The sequence below is a fragment of the Corvus kubaryi genome, unplaced genomic scaffold, assembly GCF_017639235.1.
Source record: "Corvus kubaryi isolate FWS band 111438036 unplaced genomic scaffold, C.kubaryi_AGA036_p1.0 37187, whole genome shotgun sequence".
Lineage (NCBI taxonomy): Eukaryota > Metazoa > Chordata > Aves > Passeriformes > Corvidae > Corvus > Corvus kubaryi.
Window position 1 is genome coordinate 1,286,426 of NW_024581053.1, and position 15,055 is coordinate 1,301,480.

At 60.5% G+C, this 15,055-nt stretch overlaps 2 protein-coding genes across 2 annotated transcripts; one reads left to right on the top strand and one right to left on the bottom strand.

Moving 5' to 3' along the window:
- The first annotated feature begins 237 nt into the window (after window positions 1-237).
- LOC121661684 (bMERB domain-containing protein 1-like) lies at window positions 238-10,376 on the top strand. The gene is made up of 7 exons (XM_042022119.1): window positions 238-646; window positions 5,102-5,222; window positions 6,694-6,767; window positions 8,069-8,183; window positions 8,314-8,387; window positions 8,903-9,055; window positions 9,803-10,376. Exons 1-6 carry the CDS (start codon window positions 253-255, stop codon window positions 9,019-9,021), a joined length of 897 nt encoding a protein of 298 aa, XP_041878053.1. The 5' UTR covers window positions 238-252; the 3' UTR covers window positions 9,022-9,055; window positions 9,803-10,376.
- Window positions 10,377-11,052: 676 nt separating this feature from the next.
- Window positions 11,053-14,840, bottom strand: CCDC42 (coiled-coil domain containing 42). The gene is made up of 6 exons (XM_042022087.1): window positions 14,776-14,840; window positions 14,367-14,472; window positions 14,136-14,240; window positions 13,255-13,452; window positions 11,700-11,858; window positions 11,053-11,170 (listed from the first exon to the last, which is right to left on the bottom strand). Exons 1-6 carry the CDS (start codon window positions 14,838-14,840, stop codon window positions 11,102-11,104), a joined length of 702 nt encoding a protein of 233 aa, XP_041878021.1. The 3' UTR covers window positions 11,053-11,101.
- Between the last annotated feature and the right edge of the window lie 215 nt (window positions 14,841-15,055).

Consider the following 15,055-nt stretch of genomic DNA (forward strand, 5'->3'; position numbering starts at 1 on the left):
TCTCGCTGTTGGGTTTTTCCGTGGAGAAAAGTTGCTTCTACTGGAAAACGCAGCTGCCCTGGCTCCGCACCTCGCAGCAGTTTTGGGGGGGCTCTTGGGTGCTCTGCCTCACCCCGTGTCCCATCCCCGTGTCCCATCCCTGTGTCCCATCCCCGTGTCCCGCAGAGCCTGGGTGCCTTCAGTGCCCGGGCCCCGCTGTCGGTGCCGCTGCTGAGATTTGGGGGCGTGAAACGGCCAGAAAGGGTCCGGGGAATGCCCCGGGGGAAACTGCGGGGGCCGGGGCCTGCAGGCGGAGGACTCGGAGCGCAGGGAGCGGTGGGATCGGAGGGAGCGGAGCGGTGGGAACAGTGCGAGCCCCCGCCCAGGCGGAGCGGCGGGATCGGAGCGGTGGGAGCGACGGGAGTAGTGGGAGAGGAGGAAAGGGAGCGGCGGGAGCCCCCGCCCCGGCGGAGCCGTGGGGTCGGAGCGGTGGGATCAGTGCGAGCCCCCGCCCCGGCGGAGCGGCGGGAGCAGCGCGGAGGGAGCGGCGGGAGCCCCCGCCCCGGCGGAGCACAGCGCGCTGGGCTGCGGATGGAGGGCAGCCGCGCTTCTCCCCGGTACGGATCCATGGAATCCACCCGGTGGCCGCCGGCCGGCGCGGGGCCAGGTGAGCGCGGCGGGACCGGAACGGGACCGGCACCGCCCGAACCCAACTTCCCCCGGGGATGGGTGGATGGATGGATGGATGGATGGATGGAGTGGCTGGGGGAGAAAAAGGACGCGGAGAAGGGGCTGGGCGGGAGGAGGGGGGGATGTCTGGAGGGACACACCGGGGGATCAGGGTCACATCTGGCCGCTGCTGCCCAGCTGGACACGGCGCCGCTGCGCTGCCATGCCCGGCCGTGGGCACGGCTGTGACGGGGGCCTGGAGGGCTCTCCCTGTCCGTCACCGCCTTCGCCCCTCTCTGACCAGTTCCTCCAGCAGGACCCGGGGTGAGAGGAGCGGGGGATGCCAAGCAGGGGAATTGCCTTGAGCAGAGCCCTCGACCTTGGGCTGGGAGGAAGGGTCGCAGTGCTGGGCTGTGCGGAGGGGAGGCGCCTGCGATCCCTCTGCTCTGCTGCCCCTCCGATCTCTCCCCTTCCCGTCCCTCTCTGCTCCCCCTTCGCCCCTTGCGCACAGTGGGGCAGCGACAGGCAGCTGGAGAGGCAGGGGAGGAGGGATGGAGCCAACTCCAGCACCCTGCTGGGTACTGCCTGGGGGGTGTGTGGTGCCCACGAAGCTGCTCAGCTCCTGAGTGAGCTGTGGGAAGTTTTGATCCGTTTCCTTTGTGCCTTTCCTGGCAGGGTGTATCCTCCCCTACAACCCCCGTGGGGGTCTGAGCACCTTCATCACCCGGGTCCTCTGCTCCAGCAGCCGGGTGACATCGGGGTGGCGCAGGGGCTGGACTCAGGGTGCTGGGTATGGCCTGGACATCTCCTCCCGTGGGTGTCTGTAAGCAGGACTGTAGTGGCTGCGATTTTGTTGATTCGGTGCAGTTGTGTGAACTCCCAGCTCCTGGAGACCTTGGGATGGGTGAGAACCTTGGGATGGGTGAGGACACTGCAACAAGCCCTGCCTGCTGTTTGGATGCTGCTCTGCTGCTTGCTCCCAGCCAGGACAGCTCAGGCCAAGCCTGTGGAGCCCTGAGCTCCTGGAGCCTCTTGTCCTGCTGCTGTTCAGGCTGAATGTGCCCTGTCCCTGCTGCTCTCTGGAGCACAGGAAAGCACACGGCTGAGTTAGAGGCCATTTGGGATGGTGCCCCCATAAAGAGCTCTGACCCCTCCACAGGGGGCTGTCAATCGATTTCCCAACTTTAATCATGAAGAAAATTGCTTGAAACTCACCCTGCACTGTTGGCTGCCGTGACTCATCCCAGGCTCGCTGCTGACTGTCCAAATGTTTTCCCCAAACCTTCTGGAGTGGAAGTCTCTGGCCATTACACTCCTCGTGTGTAACACACACCCTGGGCTGGGTGTTATCAGAGCATCTCCAAATTTCAGTCCAAGCTTTCTCCCCCTCCTTGGTTGGCCACGTTGAAGTGGTGCCGGGTGGGATCCCTTTGGCTCGGGCACTGGGGGTTTCTGTGTGGGGGTTTCTGTGTCTGTAGGTTTCTGTGTGTGGCTGTGCTGCTGTGGGAGCGCTGTGGGAGCAAAGGGACCCCTGGACAGTGTGGCCACACCTGGGGCCATCCCTGTCTGTCCCCAAAGGGAGATTTGGATTGTGAGCTTGATCACAGCTTTAATGAACACCCTGCCTGGGGTGTCTCCTTCTCCAGGTGCTCCCTCTCAGGGTTCATGGGCTTCATTTTCCAGGAGTTTTCTCCTGGCACTGCCCTCCCTCTGCTTCTGCCCTGAATTCAGCAGTTCCAGGGACACGAAGGTCCTGTCAGAACTTCTTGTCCAGCACTGGCTGCTTTGGGGAGCAGTTCCCTGGGATTCCTGAGGGATGCAGAGTGTCAGGACCTGACCACAGCACCTGAAGGCACAGCCAAGGGCTGGCACCCTCCAGCTGAGCCCTGAGGCCCTGGCTGGGCTGTGCTGCAACCTTCTCACTGTCCCCACGTCCCAGCACACTCCTGACCTGGGCAGTGTCCAGGAAGGTGACTTCAAGGTGTGTGTGAGGGCAGGGTGGTGCCAGCCACACCTGATGGGAACCATCCCAGAGCTGAGCCTCAGGCTGGAATTACAGCCCAGCCTCCTGCTGCAGGTGGGGGAAAGCAACTCAGCTCTTCCACCTCCTCCCCTCCCAGCACTGCCACCTCATCCCTCTGCCTGCACAGGCGAGGATTCACCTCTCCCACCTGGAATGGATGTGCTGACGACATTCTGGGATGAGAGGGAGAAGAAGGGATGCTGACAGCTGTTCCAAACCCTGGCGCTCCTCCCGGGAAATACCTGGCTGGGAACCTCAGCCAGATGACTCTGCCAGCAGGGATAGGTGACATTCTGGGTTATTCCCCACCCGGGCAGGCCAGGAGTGACGGTCCCCCTGCCCAGCCCCGCCCCTGCGCTCCCGGGGCTGGTCGGTGTGCCCTTGGATGGAGGCTGCAGGAAGCTCCGGGTTTATCTGTCTCCGTGTTCATTGGCACACCTGGGCAGCCACCAGCCTTGTCACCTCTGCCTGGGCACAGAGGGGACACAGCAATGCAGCTTTTCATGTCAGCTCTGGAGCTGAGCTGAGGTACAGCCCCAGGGAGCGGCTGGGGGCACATCCAGCTCTGCCACCTGCGCCTCCAGCTGTGCTGGCACCTGCACATCTGCCAGCATCTGCCACGGGTCCCTGGGCCATCCCCAGCTGCTCAGCTGGGTGCAGCTGCAGCCAAATATCCCAGGCCAGAGGAGCTTCGGGGTGGCAGAGCCCCAGGATGCTCAGGATGAGGGACCTCAGCATCCCGGTCCCCTAGCAACCGCACTCTGGTCCCTTAGCAACCGCATGCTGATGCTGTAGCAGCCACAGGCCGGTCCCTTGGCAACCCCGTCAGGAAACGAGGCAGAGGGAGGGGGCTGTGCAGAGCCCGGGGCAGGGGCTGCTGGAGGGCTCATCCAGCCTCACACCCTGCCCAGCCCAGGGATTTGTCTGTCCTGATCAAGCACTGGCTCCTGGCAGCATCCCGAGGGCTCTGAGCAGGGAATGAGTGAGGAGTCACACCCTGGCATCAGCTGAGCCTTCGTGCCTGGGGGAGAGGGAGACAATCTCCGAGAAATCCTCATGAGCTTCTCAGCCAGAAACAGCAGAAATTTCTTCTCCAAGCCACTCACAGGAATCCAAACTATCGGATTTCCACAATAAAGCTTCCCTGCTGGAAGTCTTGGAAATATGTCCCACTCTGGGAATGATTTCCCGGGCAGTGTTCTGTGATGGGGAGAGGACAGGGAGCGCAGAGTGTTCAGTCTTGGGCCTTAGAGTTTGTCTCTTCCTGCCTGTAACCCTCAGCACTGGCCTGGATCCCATTTGAATGCCCAGACCCCATATCCTGACATCTCCCATCATCCCTGCCTGGAAAATCCTGCTCCTGGAGCCATAACAGGGCTGTGCTTTCCCCTCTCCTTGCATGGGGAGAGTCCCAGGGCTGCAGGAAGGCAAAACCTCAGAGGGGAGAGGTGCCCTGTGAAGGCTCAAAGGAAGCAGACTTTGCCCTGATGTGGTATTTGGAAGGGTTTGGAATGTTTTCCCACAGCCTGGCTCTGCTGCAGCCCCCTGTCCCCAGCACATCCCGGGATTAGCCAGGATGTGATGAAGGTGCTGCTGCCTGGCACTGGTCACAGGCTCAGTGTCGTGTCTGAGAGCCAGACTGGGCTGGGAGCTGGCTTGGAGCAAATCCTCAGCTCTTCCCATAAAACTGGCTGGGAGCCACTGTGGGATCCACACAGCACCCACGAGTAAATCCGCGGGACAGTCTGGGGCAAAGGAGTGGGATCTGTGTGTGTGAGTCACGGAGGGCGAGGAAGAGCTGCTGGTCAGAGCCACGGACGGGGGTGGACGGGCTTTCATCCTGTCCGTCCCTCCAAAATACAAATTACAGCCCCTTTATCCCACATTTTGCTGGGAAGCCCCTTGCCCTGAGCAGGTGACCCCCCTTTCCCTGCCTCAGTTTCCCCAGGTGGGGATGGATGTGATCCTCAGCACTGCAGAGGGTGCGGGAGCTGAGCTGAGCTGCCCTGCTGGGTCTCAGGGGGGCTTCTCCCCAGAGAGCTGGGAAGGATGGGCGGTGTTCATCCAGCGTGTGAGGGAGGGGGAGCAGCAGAGGGAATTTCATCCCCGTGACCCCTCAGCTCTGAGCTTTGTGTGCCCAGGATTTGCTCCTGGCCATATAGGAGGAGGCTGCTGGGCAGGCTCAGCTCTCTGTGCTGGACCTAGCTCTGGAAAAAGAAAGGGACATTCCCACTCTTCCCTCCTGCAGTTTCCAGCTCCCTTGGCCTCCTGCTGTTGGGAGAGGGGGAGACCCCTGGGGATGCAGGGTTTTGCCCCAGCACAGAGCCCGGCACAGGGGCCGGGAGCAGGGGAAGTGCTGCTGGGCCCAAGGCTGCCCTGAGGTCCCTGCTGGTCTCCTGCTGCCTAAGGTGGCTCCCATTCCTTTTCCAGAGGATGAGGTTGTGTCCATGGCCGACTCCACCACCACCATCGATGACATCGAGGGAGAGCTCTTCAGGATCGAGCGGATCCGGGAGATCCTGGTGCGCAGGGAGTCGGAGCTGCGCTACATGTGAGTCCCTGTGCCCCCTCCTGCTCTGCTCCCTCCCAGGGACACCCCAGCACCTCCTCCTGCCCAGCCAAGCACAGCCCAGCCCCAGGGATGAGCAGGGCTGCGGCTGCTTCCCACCTTGTTTCCCAGCTGGAAGTGCAGCCTCTCGCACGCTCTGGCCTTGCTCTCCTGAATGGGTCCCTCTTACGAAGCCGCCACTGTGGCTGGGGAGCTCTGAGCCAGCTGAATTCTGTGCAAGCAGAGTTTATCACACAGGTTTGACCCCTCAAGTGTGCCCACATCCCACCGGCTCCAGGTGTTCCCAGCCGGTCCATGCTCTTCCTCAGCGTGAGGCTCTTGGGCTGGGCTTGGGAAGGGACCTGGGGTTTGGTGCTTTGGGGCTGCTCTCTGGAGATTTGCCCCAGCAGGAAGATCCAGCTTTGTCCCAGCACCAGGACCTGCAGCTGCTGAGCAGCCACACAACCACAGTCTGCTCTCCCCGGTTTGAAGTATTGCTCATCCTCCCACCTCCCCTTTTCCTCCTCCATGCCCTGGGGCCACCAGGACATGCTGGAATTGGCCTGGCACCAGTGCCTGGAATGTTTTCCCACAGCCTGGCTCTGCTGCAGTTCCCTGTCCCCAGCGCATCCCGGGAGTGCTGGATTAGCTGGGAGGTAGCATCCCATCCCTGCATCGCCTCCCTGCATCCCACTCTCCACTCCCAGCACAGCCTTTGCAGCCTGGTGAGGAGGGGAGGATTTTCTCCAGGGTCCATCTCAATAATCAAAGAAGTTTTGGAATAAAATTCTCCAGGGTTTTCAGATCTAAGGCAATAAAACAGCCCCCAGGTTGCAGTGGTGCCCACCAGCACTTGGGGGGATAAAGGACATTTTCCATGGGTCTATTGGGAGATTTTATGTGTTTGGAGGAGAAGACCTGACCAACATCCAGAGTCTGGGTTGATTAGGCTTTTCAATATCACTAAAGGGCCGTAGTCAGCCCAGTCCTCAGATCCCACCCTGCCAGCCCAGCACCAACGGGGATTGTGGCAAAGGTGACACTTTCTGGGCTGTGGCACTTCCTGTGCTGCCTTTGGGACTTGACTGGGTCCCCACTGGTCCCTGCACTGAGGGACCCCACAGCCTGGGAATCCCTGGGTAAACCCAGCGTGAGTGGAAGCTGGGAGCTGCTTCAGAGGCTCACATTTGGAGCCCCTCGGAGGCACAGTTCTCCCTGAACTCGTTGTTGAAAAGGATTTTTGGAAATCATCAAAAGTATACTTCTTAAAGGCTTTCCATAGCAACAGTACCCGATGCTCTCCGGTGCCGTCGAAGCTCACAGCTCTTGTTTGGCTTCTCCGTTGTCTTGCGCATGGAAAACAAAGGGAAATCTGGGATCCCCACCACAGGCACTGGCTGGGTGTTGCTCCGGGGGTTTGGAACCTCTGCTCTCCCAGTTTTCCCCCTCAGAGGTTCCGTTTGTGTCTCCACAGGATGGATGACATCCAGCTTTGTAAGGAAATCAGCCGGCTGAAAACAGAACTCCAAAAACTCCTGTCCCTGCCCGGTAAGGCTTTGGGGAGCTTCGGAGAGCCCCACCCTGCTGCCTCGTGGGGGCTTTTAATGCCAACACCTTCCAGTCCATAAACCAGGACTTTCCCTAAACCATGCCTCAGAGCAGAGATAAACTGGTCTTCTCTGTTACTGGAGAAAAGAGCCTGGCTTTCCTTCCTGCTTTGGGCTTTCATTTCTTGCCTTTTCAGCACTCCCAGACTCAGCTGAGAGCAGAAATTCTGCTCTCTTTGTCTCCTTTGTAAGTTGACTCAGACCAGTCTGATCTGGAAAAATCCTGCACATCCCTGTTCTTGTGAGACAGCCACGGCAGCCTTGGGTTTGGATAAAGACTGGAACACGTCAGTGCTTACTCAGAGCCCAGCCAGGGCTGGGGCTTGAAATGTCCCCAGTCAAGGTGCCTTTAATGATTCAGATCATCACCGTGGTCATGATGGGCTCTGACATCAGCCAGGGGAGAGAGAGGGACTGCGTTTGTCCCGTGGGACCTTAATTCTGACAGGTTCTTCCTCATGACTGCAGGTTGTTAATTAACTGCAAGTGGCCGTTGTTAATTAACCCCAAATAGCCGGGGCTTGGGCACAGCCTGACGTGTGGCAGCCAAATGCCACTTGAAGTGCCCGTGTCCCCCGCAGGCAGGTGGGGGCTGCTCAGAGACAGTGCCCAGGTGACTCTGCCTTAATTCAGGGGGTGGGAGAGCCCAGCCCAGGCCAGAGCAGCTCCCCGTGCCAGGGAATTCATTCTCTGCACGACACCACAAGAAAATCCTTCACTTGCTGGGGACGTTTTACAACAGGATGGGTCTGAGGCAGCACCTGGATCAATCTCCCAACTACAAATCAATCCTTGGTTTGGGAGCTGCTGAGACCTGGCTGGCTCCATCCTGCAAATTTTGCTGTGTTTTTATTTAGCTGAAGGAAGACTCGTGGTTGATCCAGTCTGGGCTGGGCTGGTTTTGGAGCTGGCTGGAGAATTCAGACGTGGCGTTAAGCAGTACAAACAGCCAGAGTTCCCACCTCGGGTGGCTCCCCATTGATGTTTCCCACTCCTGGCTGTCGTCTCTGTGTATCCCACTGTATCCCATTCCATACCAATTCACACAGGACAGGCATTCTTAGTGATGGGAGAGCCCTCCCAGCCTTCACTTGCTGCTCACTGAGCAGCCAGAGCCTGGATCCAGCTGCTTCCTTTGGGTTGGCTTTGCCCCCAATCTCAGAGCTGGGCAGAACAGAGCAGGGCTGGCCTGGCAGGAGGGGCTGGCCCCTGTGGGGGTGAACTGTGCTCCCTGTGCTGCAGAGAACCAGAAGTCCAACGAGGAGAAGCAGAGGGAAGAGGAGCTGGTGCAGCAGATCCACAAGCTGGTGGAAACGCGGGATTTCCTAGTGGATGACGTGGAGTTTGAGAGGCTCAGGTAGCTGCTGTCACTCGTTCCTTGCGCTGGGGACAGTGCAATCCACCCCCTGAGCCGTGTCCTGCCTTGCCAGAGCTCCCGGGGGCCTCATTGCTCCTTTCCTGAGCAGAAACCGAGTTCTTTGTCACAGGGAAAGGGAAGAAGACAAGGAAATGGCCGAGTTCCTGCAGAGCAAGCTCTCCAAAAGCTACCTCCAGAGAGCAGGTAGGTGCTGACAGGGTTCATTCCTGGCACTGAACCTCCCTGGCATTTCTCCCCTTTCCCAAGCACTCTGTCTCCAAGATTTGACTGCCTGGGACTGGCTTACCTGGAGGAGGGTGGGGAAGTGGAACTGGGGGATGCTGGTTCTTGAGATCACATCGTGGGAACATTTGGAATTGGAAGAGGTGTTAGGAATCCATTTCCCAGCCTAGGAGAATGGGATAGGTTATTTTAGAGCTGACAGACTTCCTCTGACCCTTTAATACTGCCTCACACCTCAGGTGGGTGCAGGATGGACACCACATCCTCTGATGAGAGCCACCCTGTGCTCTGTTACCTCCCCAGGGCCATGGGAAGCATTCCCAGCCCTGGGGACACCCCAGAGCAGCCACAGCAGTGTCCTCATGGTGCAGGGACTGTGGCTCTGAGGGGGTCAGCAGCAGCCCCAGAGGAGCTCTGAGCACCAGCCCTGGGCTGTGCCCTGTGCTGTGGGCAGACCCTGATTCCTCTGCCCGCAGCTCCTGTCCGAGAGAAGAAGATGACGTCGAGGGGACAGCAAACCTCCACTCCCTACGTGACCAAGACAGGCCTGACCCTGCTCAAGGAGTGCTGTGGCTTCACCTGCTCCATCATGTAGGGCACTGCCAGCCCCTGGCACAGGACACGCCGTGGTAGGGGCAATTCCCAGGAATCTGGGACAGGCAGGAGGGGCTTCCTTGGAGCTGGGCCTTCCTGGGCAACCCTACAGGGATGTGCCATGATTCTGGGAACAGGGATTGCCCAGGGGGCTGTGTCAGTGGCACAGGACAGTCCTGGGGCTGCTGAGCCAACCAGGCAGTTCCCATCCACCTGCCAGTGGGTCAGGACAGAAGTCATCCCAAATTCTGTGGGAATGGCAGACCCACAGAGATGCTGCTTTCCAGTGCTGGAGTGGGCTTCCCAGCTCATCCCAGGAGGAGCTGCAGTGCCCTGACAGAGATGGGGGTGGGATCCCCACTGGAGCAGCTGTGCCTGGCTCCGGCTGCCTCCCCGCCCTGTGGATGGCTCTGCCCCACAGCACTGCTGCCAAAATTGGGGTTTGGGGCTGCAGACAAGGCCAGCAAGGCCTAAACAGCTTGGAGTGGGCTTTCCCCAGAGGGTGACGGGAACAGAGCTGCAGCACCTGACTGATGCCGCGTGGGACAAGCTCTGTGTGAGGGGAGGGTGATGGGGACAGAGGTCCAGGGGGTTGTGGCTCTGTGGGAGGATTCATCTCACCCCAGAGGAGATTTCACTGGGGCCAGTGGCAGCAGGAGTTCCCCCAGGGGCAGTGGGTGCTCTGTAAAGCAGGGCTGGCTCCATGGCCACTGGAGAAAGGAGCACAAGGCGATCCCATGGCTGTAATTCCTGATTTCCCACCTCCTGCCCTCGCTCCCCAGGTCTGCAGCCAGAGTTCACTCCCTGCTCTCCTCCGAGAGACCCAGCATCCATCATTGTCCACAATTTCCCCGCAGCAGCACCACCGAGGCTCCCAGGCTGGCTGGGCAGGTCTGGCTGCTGGCACAGGTCCTGGTGGCCCCACGTCCTCCATGGCAGCACAGACACCACGGCCCACCCCGGCTCAGCCTGGGAGCTGTGACAGCAGCGGGGAGCCCACGGCACAGCGCTGGAGCATCCTACACCCAGACCCAGGGATAAAAAGCACCTGGAGCTGCTGTTGGGAGAACATCCTGCTCCAGCACCCAGAACACGCTGTGGCCACTGCTGATGATCTCCTCCTCACCCTTGCCCCACCCTGGGAGTGCCCATGGGATGGTTCCTGAGGACTCCTGGTGGGGAATGTCTGTGTGTCCCAGCTGTGTCCCTGTGGCTGCTCCTGGAGAAGGGCTCAGGCTGCTCCCCTGGGCACATGGAACTGCTGGAACTGCTGGAAAAGGTGCCCAGCCCATGGGCGTGACACCGGTTCATGTGCATTGATCTCGACCCAAACCAATAAATGTCTGTTGGAAGCTCCGTAGCTGTGTTCCCACCTGGGACCTTTTTAGGAGGTGGCTCAGCTGCGTCCCAGCGGGGCGGGTAAAGAGGAACAGAAACCTGATCCTAAAGAGTCAGGCTGGACTTTGGAGTTCCCTGGAAAGCCCAGAGCAGCGCCTGCTGCTGCAGCAAGGTCCCCAACCCTTCCATTTCTGGTTCTGACCCACACTGCACTTTTGGTCCCTCAGTGTCCTCCACCAGCCCCTGGGGACAGCCGTGTCCCCAGCCGTCCCTCACAGGGCAGGGGCAGAGCTGCTCCTGTCCCATGAGCTCCTGCCACCTGCCACCACTGAGAGGCATCCAAGTGGGTGACGGGGTGGCCGTGGGTGGCCGGGGAGAGGACAGCTGAGTCACCTCTCAGGAGGGGTGTGAAATGTCACAGCTGAGATGAGATGTGAGGGCACAAAGGCACAGCATCCTCTGTGCTCTGGGATGAGTCAGGAGCTGACTTCTCCAGAGCAGGCAGCACCTCTTGGTGGCACCATCAGTGTCTCTGTGAGGCCCCTGGGACCCCTGAGGGCCACGCAGGGCTCACTCTCTCCTGCTTGCTTTTCTGTCTCTTCTGCTGCTGAGTATTTGGGCTCGCAGAAGAGCAGGGAAGGTCTGCAGGAAATGAAGAATGCCTTAAAATATTTGCTATATTTTTAGTCTGCAGTATCTGCGGGGTTCTCTTGTCCTCTCCTTCCCCTGGCAGGGGCAGGGCCTCACTGAGGTTGGCTGCGGCTCTTCATGTCCTCCGTGAAGTCATGGAGGTCGTGGATAAACTGCTGGATCTAGGGTGGGAAAGGGAGATGGCAGGGCCAGGGCAGGACTGGGAACAGGAGGCAGAGGGGAGCCTGTCCCTCTTGGAGGGCAGATGTCCCCAGGCTGAATGACAGGACAATAGGGCCTTGCTGGGTCTGCAGCACCACAATGGGCCTCTGTGGGGGAATGAAACCAAACCCTGGCCATGGCTGGATCTGCATCCCCACATCCCTGCACCCCCTGTCCCTGCACCCCCTGTCCCTGCACCCCCTGTCCCTGCACCCCTTTGTCCCTGCACCCCTTTGTCCCTGCACCCCTTTGTCCCTGCACCCCCTGTCCCTGCACCCCCTGTCCCTGCCCGGCTCCCACCCCTTCCGCCCCCACGAGGCCCCACTCCCTGCTCCACCTCCTGGGAAGGGACAGATTTCCCTAGTGTCCCCACCATTCCCCATGCCCAGGAACCCCAGGGGAGAAGGGAGGCTCTGTTGGGCTGTCCCCTCTCTTAGAGAGAACCATTCCTGCTGCTTTTCCTGGGCAGGGAGCGGGCTCTGCCTTTACCATGTCCAGCTGCCTGTGGCTGTCACCAGCTGCCACCTTGCCCTTTGGCTGGAGCTGTGTGCTGGCGGCCTGGAAGAGGCTGTGGATGGCCATGCTGAGGGACTTCAGCTCCACGGCTTTCCGGGCAGCCCTGTCCTGGAGCTCGGCCCAGCGACCCTCCTGGGGGACACGAGACACGTCCCAGAAAAGCTGCTTCAGCACCAGGACCCCGGCTTGGACACCCCAAGTTCCACTCTCATCCAGGATGGGAAGAAGCCAGATGTGCCCAGGGCTGGGCTGGAGCTCGTTCAGCCTGACGTGGTGGGAGCAGATCCAGGAACCAGCCCCACTGTTTGCCAGCCCCGCTGTTTGCCAGCCCCTGCAGTGCCACCCTGGCACGTCCTCCCTGCTGTCCCCATCCCCTCCCCGCCGCAGGGATGGATCCCCTGCAGCAGCACTGCCACTGTCGCCCTCCCAGAGCTGCTGCTTCCCAGCTCTTCTGATGACAAACCTGCCCCACACCTGGGCCCTCACTCCTCCTCCTGCGGCCCCGTGGAGGGATGGGATCAGGCATCTCCGCCCACCACAAACTCTGCTGCTGGGCCCTGCCACGAGCCCCCGGCAGCAGGAGGAGCCAGCAGCCGGTCCTGCCCCAGCCAGGCCTGGGAGAGCCCCCTGCCCACCCCACAGCTCCTTACCCACTGCAGGATGTCACTCCGAGCACGGTCAAGAGATTCTTGGAGCTGCACCAGCTCATTCCTGCCCTGCAGCGCCTCAGCTTCCCTCTCCGCCCTGAGCTGCTGCAGCAGCACCGTGGCCTGCTCCGTCAGCTGTCTGTGTCCCCACTGGGACTGCACCACATCCTTGCGTGTCCTCACCAGCGCCTTGTAGAAGGAAATGATGTCCTCGATGTCCCGAAACTGCAGCACAGGACCCTGGGGTCAGTGCCCCCCTGCCCTCCCCTCGCTGGGATCCCCTGCCCTCGCCAGGGCCAAGGCCTCCCCAGCTGGCAGATCTTCCCTTTTCCATCGTCCCTGCTGGTCCCTGAGCATGACCACATTCCCTGGGCCATGACATCCACAGTGCCAGGCCTGGAACTGGCACTGCCACAGGGCCACTGGCACAGCTCTGCCCCAGGGGAGCAGTGCTGGGATGAAGCACAACAACTCCATGTCCCCGGGCCCTGGGAGGCAGCAGGAGCACCAGGGATCATGGAGAGGTGTCCCATCACCCTGGGGGGAAGGCACAGCTTTCCTGACACTGCCTGGGTCCCACTCCTGGGCAGTTCTCACCTCTCCCAAACCATCAGTGTGACCTGGAAAGGTGACACCAAAGGGGGCCCTGTTCCCCTCAGCCCTAAGCTTCCCCCATTCCCATGGTTTTTGTTCAGTTTTCTCAATCCTTCATCTGTTCTGGTTCTCCTCTCCTGACCCTGCTCCCTGTGGCTCACCTTGGCTGCAAAGGAGCCCTTCCCATCCCCTCGAAGTCTCTGGGTCTGATCAAGTGTTGATTTCCCTGGCCTCTCCTCTAGTTTAACACGCAGGTAGGGCCCTCCCTGAGCCACGTCCAAGCTCACCTGTGAATTCTCCACCACATTCTCCAGGTACCGCTTGAACAGGGAGTACTTCACCAATTTTTTGGAGAGTTTCTGGTGCTGTTTTGTGAGGGCTTCCAGTTCCCTCTTAGCCCCCAAGAGCTCACTCTCCTTTTTTGTGTTCTGCTCTTTCTCTTCTCTGGCTTTCTTCAGAGCTTGGGTCCGCAGCCTTTCGTTCTCCTGGTGAGGTTTTCCCACCACCACACACAGCCAGAGAGGAAGGAAGGCAAGGGAAGGTGGAGCTGGGTCACTCAGGGGCACTGGAAGGAGACACCTCCAGAGAGGAGCCCCCGGCACTGCAGCACCCTGGGACCATTTCCCCCCCTGTTGCCCAGGGCCACCCCTCTTGCACTGCCCCTTTGGCCTGGGGGCAGCACCTGGGATGGGGCTGTGCCCTTCAGACCTCCTGGTCCCTGTCCCTGGAACATCGCTGGGGGTCCACAGTGGGGACAAGGCTGAGACCCTTCCCTGGGGACATTTGGGGCCCCCAGGAGGTCACAGGGCACAGGACAAGCTGTCTCCTACCCAGGGTACAAATCCCTGCTCCTCACAGCTCCGGCCTCAGGGGAGGCTTGGCCGGGAGTGCTGACCCAAGGTTCTTCCCAAGGGAGAGGAGTTGGTGCTGTGGCTGAGCAGGGGCAGTGTTCCAGGTGTGCCAGGTGTGCCAGGTGTATGAGGAGTGCCAGGTGTGCCAGGTGTGCCAAGTGTATGAGGAGTGCCAGGTGTGCCAGGTGTATGAGGAGTGCCAGGTGTATGAGGAGTGCCAGGTGTTCCAGGTGTGCCAGGTGTGCCAGGTGTATGAGGAATGCCAGGCGTGCCAGGTGTATGAGGAGTGCCAGGTGTTCCAGGTGTGCCACTCGTACCTTTACAGTGCTCCCAGACCTCACCACGTGGGCTTTCAGCTGGGCCCTCCTGGTGTGCAGGTGCCTCCACTGCTCAGCAAGGGCCTCCATCCTCTCCATGAAGGCCTGGCAGCACCAGGGCGAGGGTGACACAGCTGCCACAGCCAGAGCCACTCCCTGCCTGCTCCTGCCACCCTCCAAAGCCCCACCAGCCCTCCCAGCCATGTCCCAGCACCCTCCCACCTTCCTCACCTCCTCTTTCTCTTCCACAACCTTCTCCATCAATCGCACTTCTTTCATCTTCTTCAGGAGGCAGATAAACGAGTTTGTGGAGTCCTCCTCTCTCACCCGGAATTCCCTGACACAGATTTCCTCAGGTTACACTCTGGATCCCGTTCCTGGCAGGATGCTGGATTGCTCTGGGAGCTGGACTGTGTCCCAGGTGTGGTGACAGGAGCCCAACCCCAGTTCAGAACCCCTCCGGCAGCGTGGCCTCCCCAGCCCTCCCCTGCAGGGACCCTCCAGCGCAGCCAGCGGGGCTCCAGGGAATGACGGGGCTGGGAAAGGGAGGCACAGGAGGAACAGAGAAGGGATGGGAGTTTGCCACGGCAGGGGAAGGAGGGATGGGGAAACAAGAGATGAGGGCAGAGGAGCCCCTCACCTGAGCAGGGGCAGGAGTCTCTCCTTGTACTGCCCCCGGTAATAGCGCACGTCCTCGTGTGCCATCGCTGCGGCCACGTCCAGCCGCTGGCCTTGCCCTGGCCCCTGGGCAGCCCGAGGGCACTGCAACACCTGCAACAAGCCCTGGGGCTACTCCACTCCACCAGGACAAGGCCTGGGGCTACTCTCACTCCCAGAGAGAGGCCCTGTGACTCCTCCAACCATTGTGACAGGTCCAGTGGCTCCTCCAGCCATTGTGAGAGCTCCAGTGGCTCCTCCAG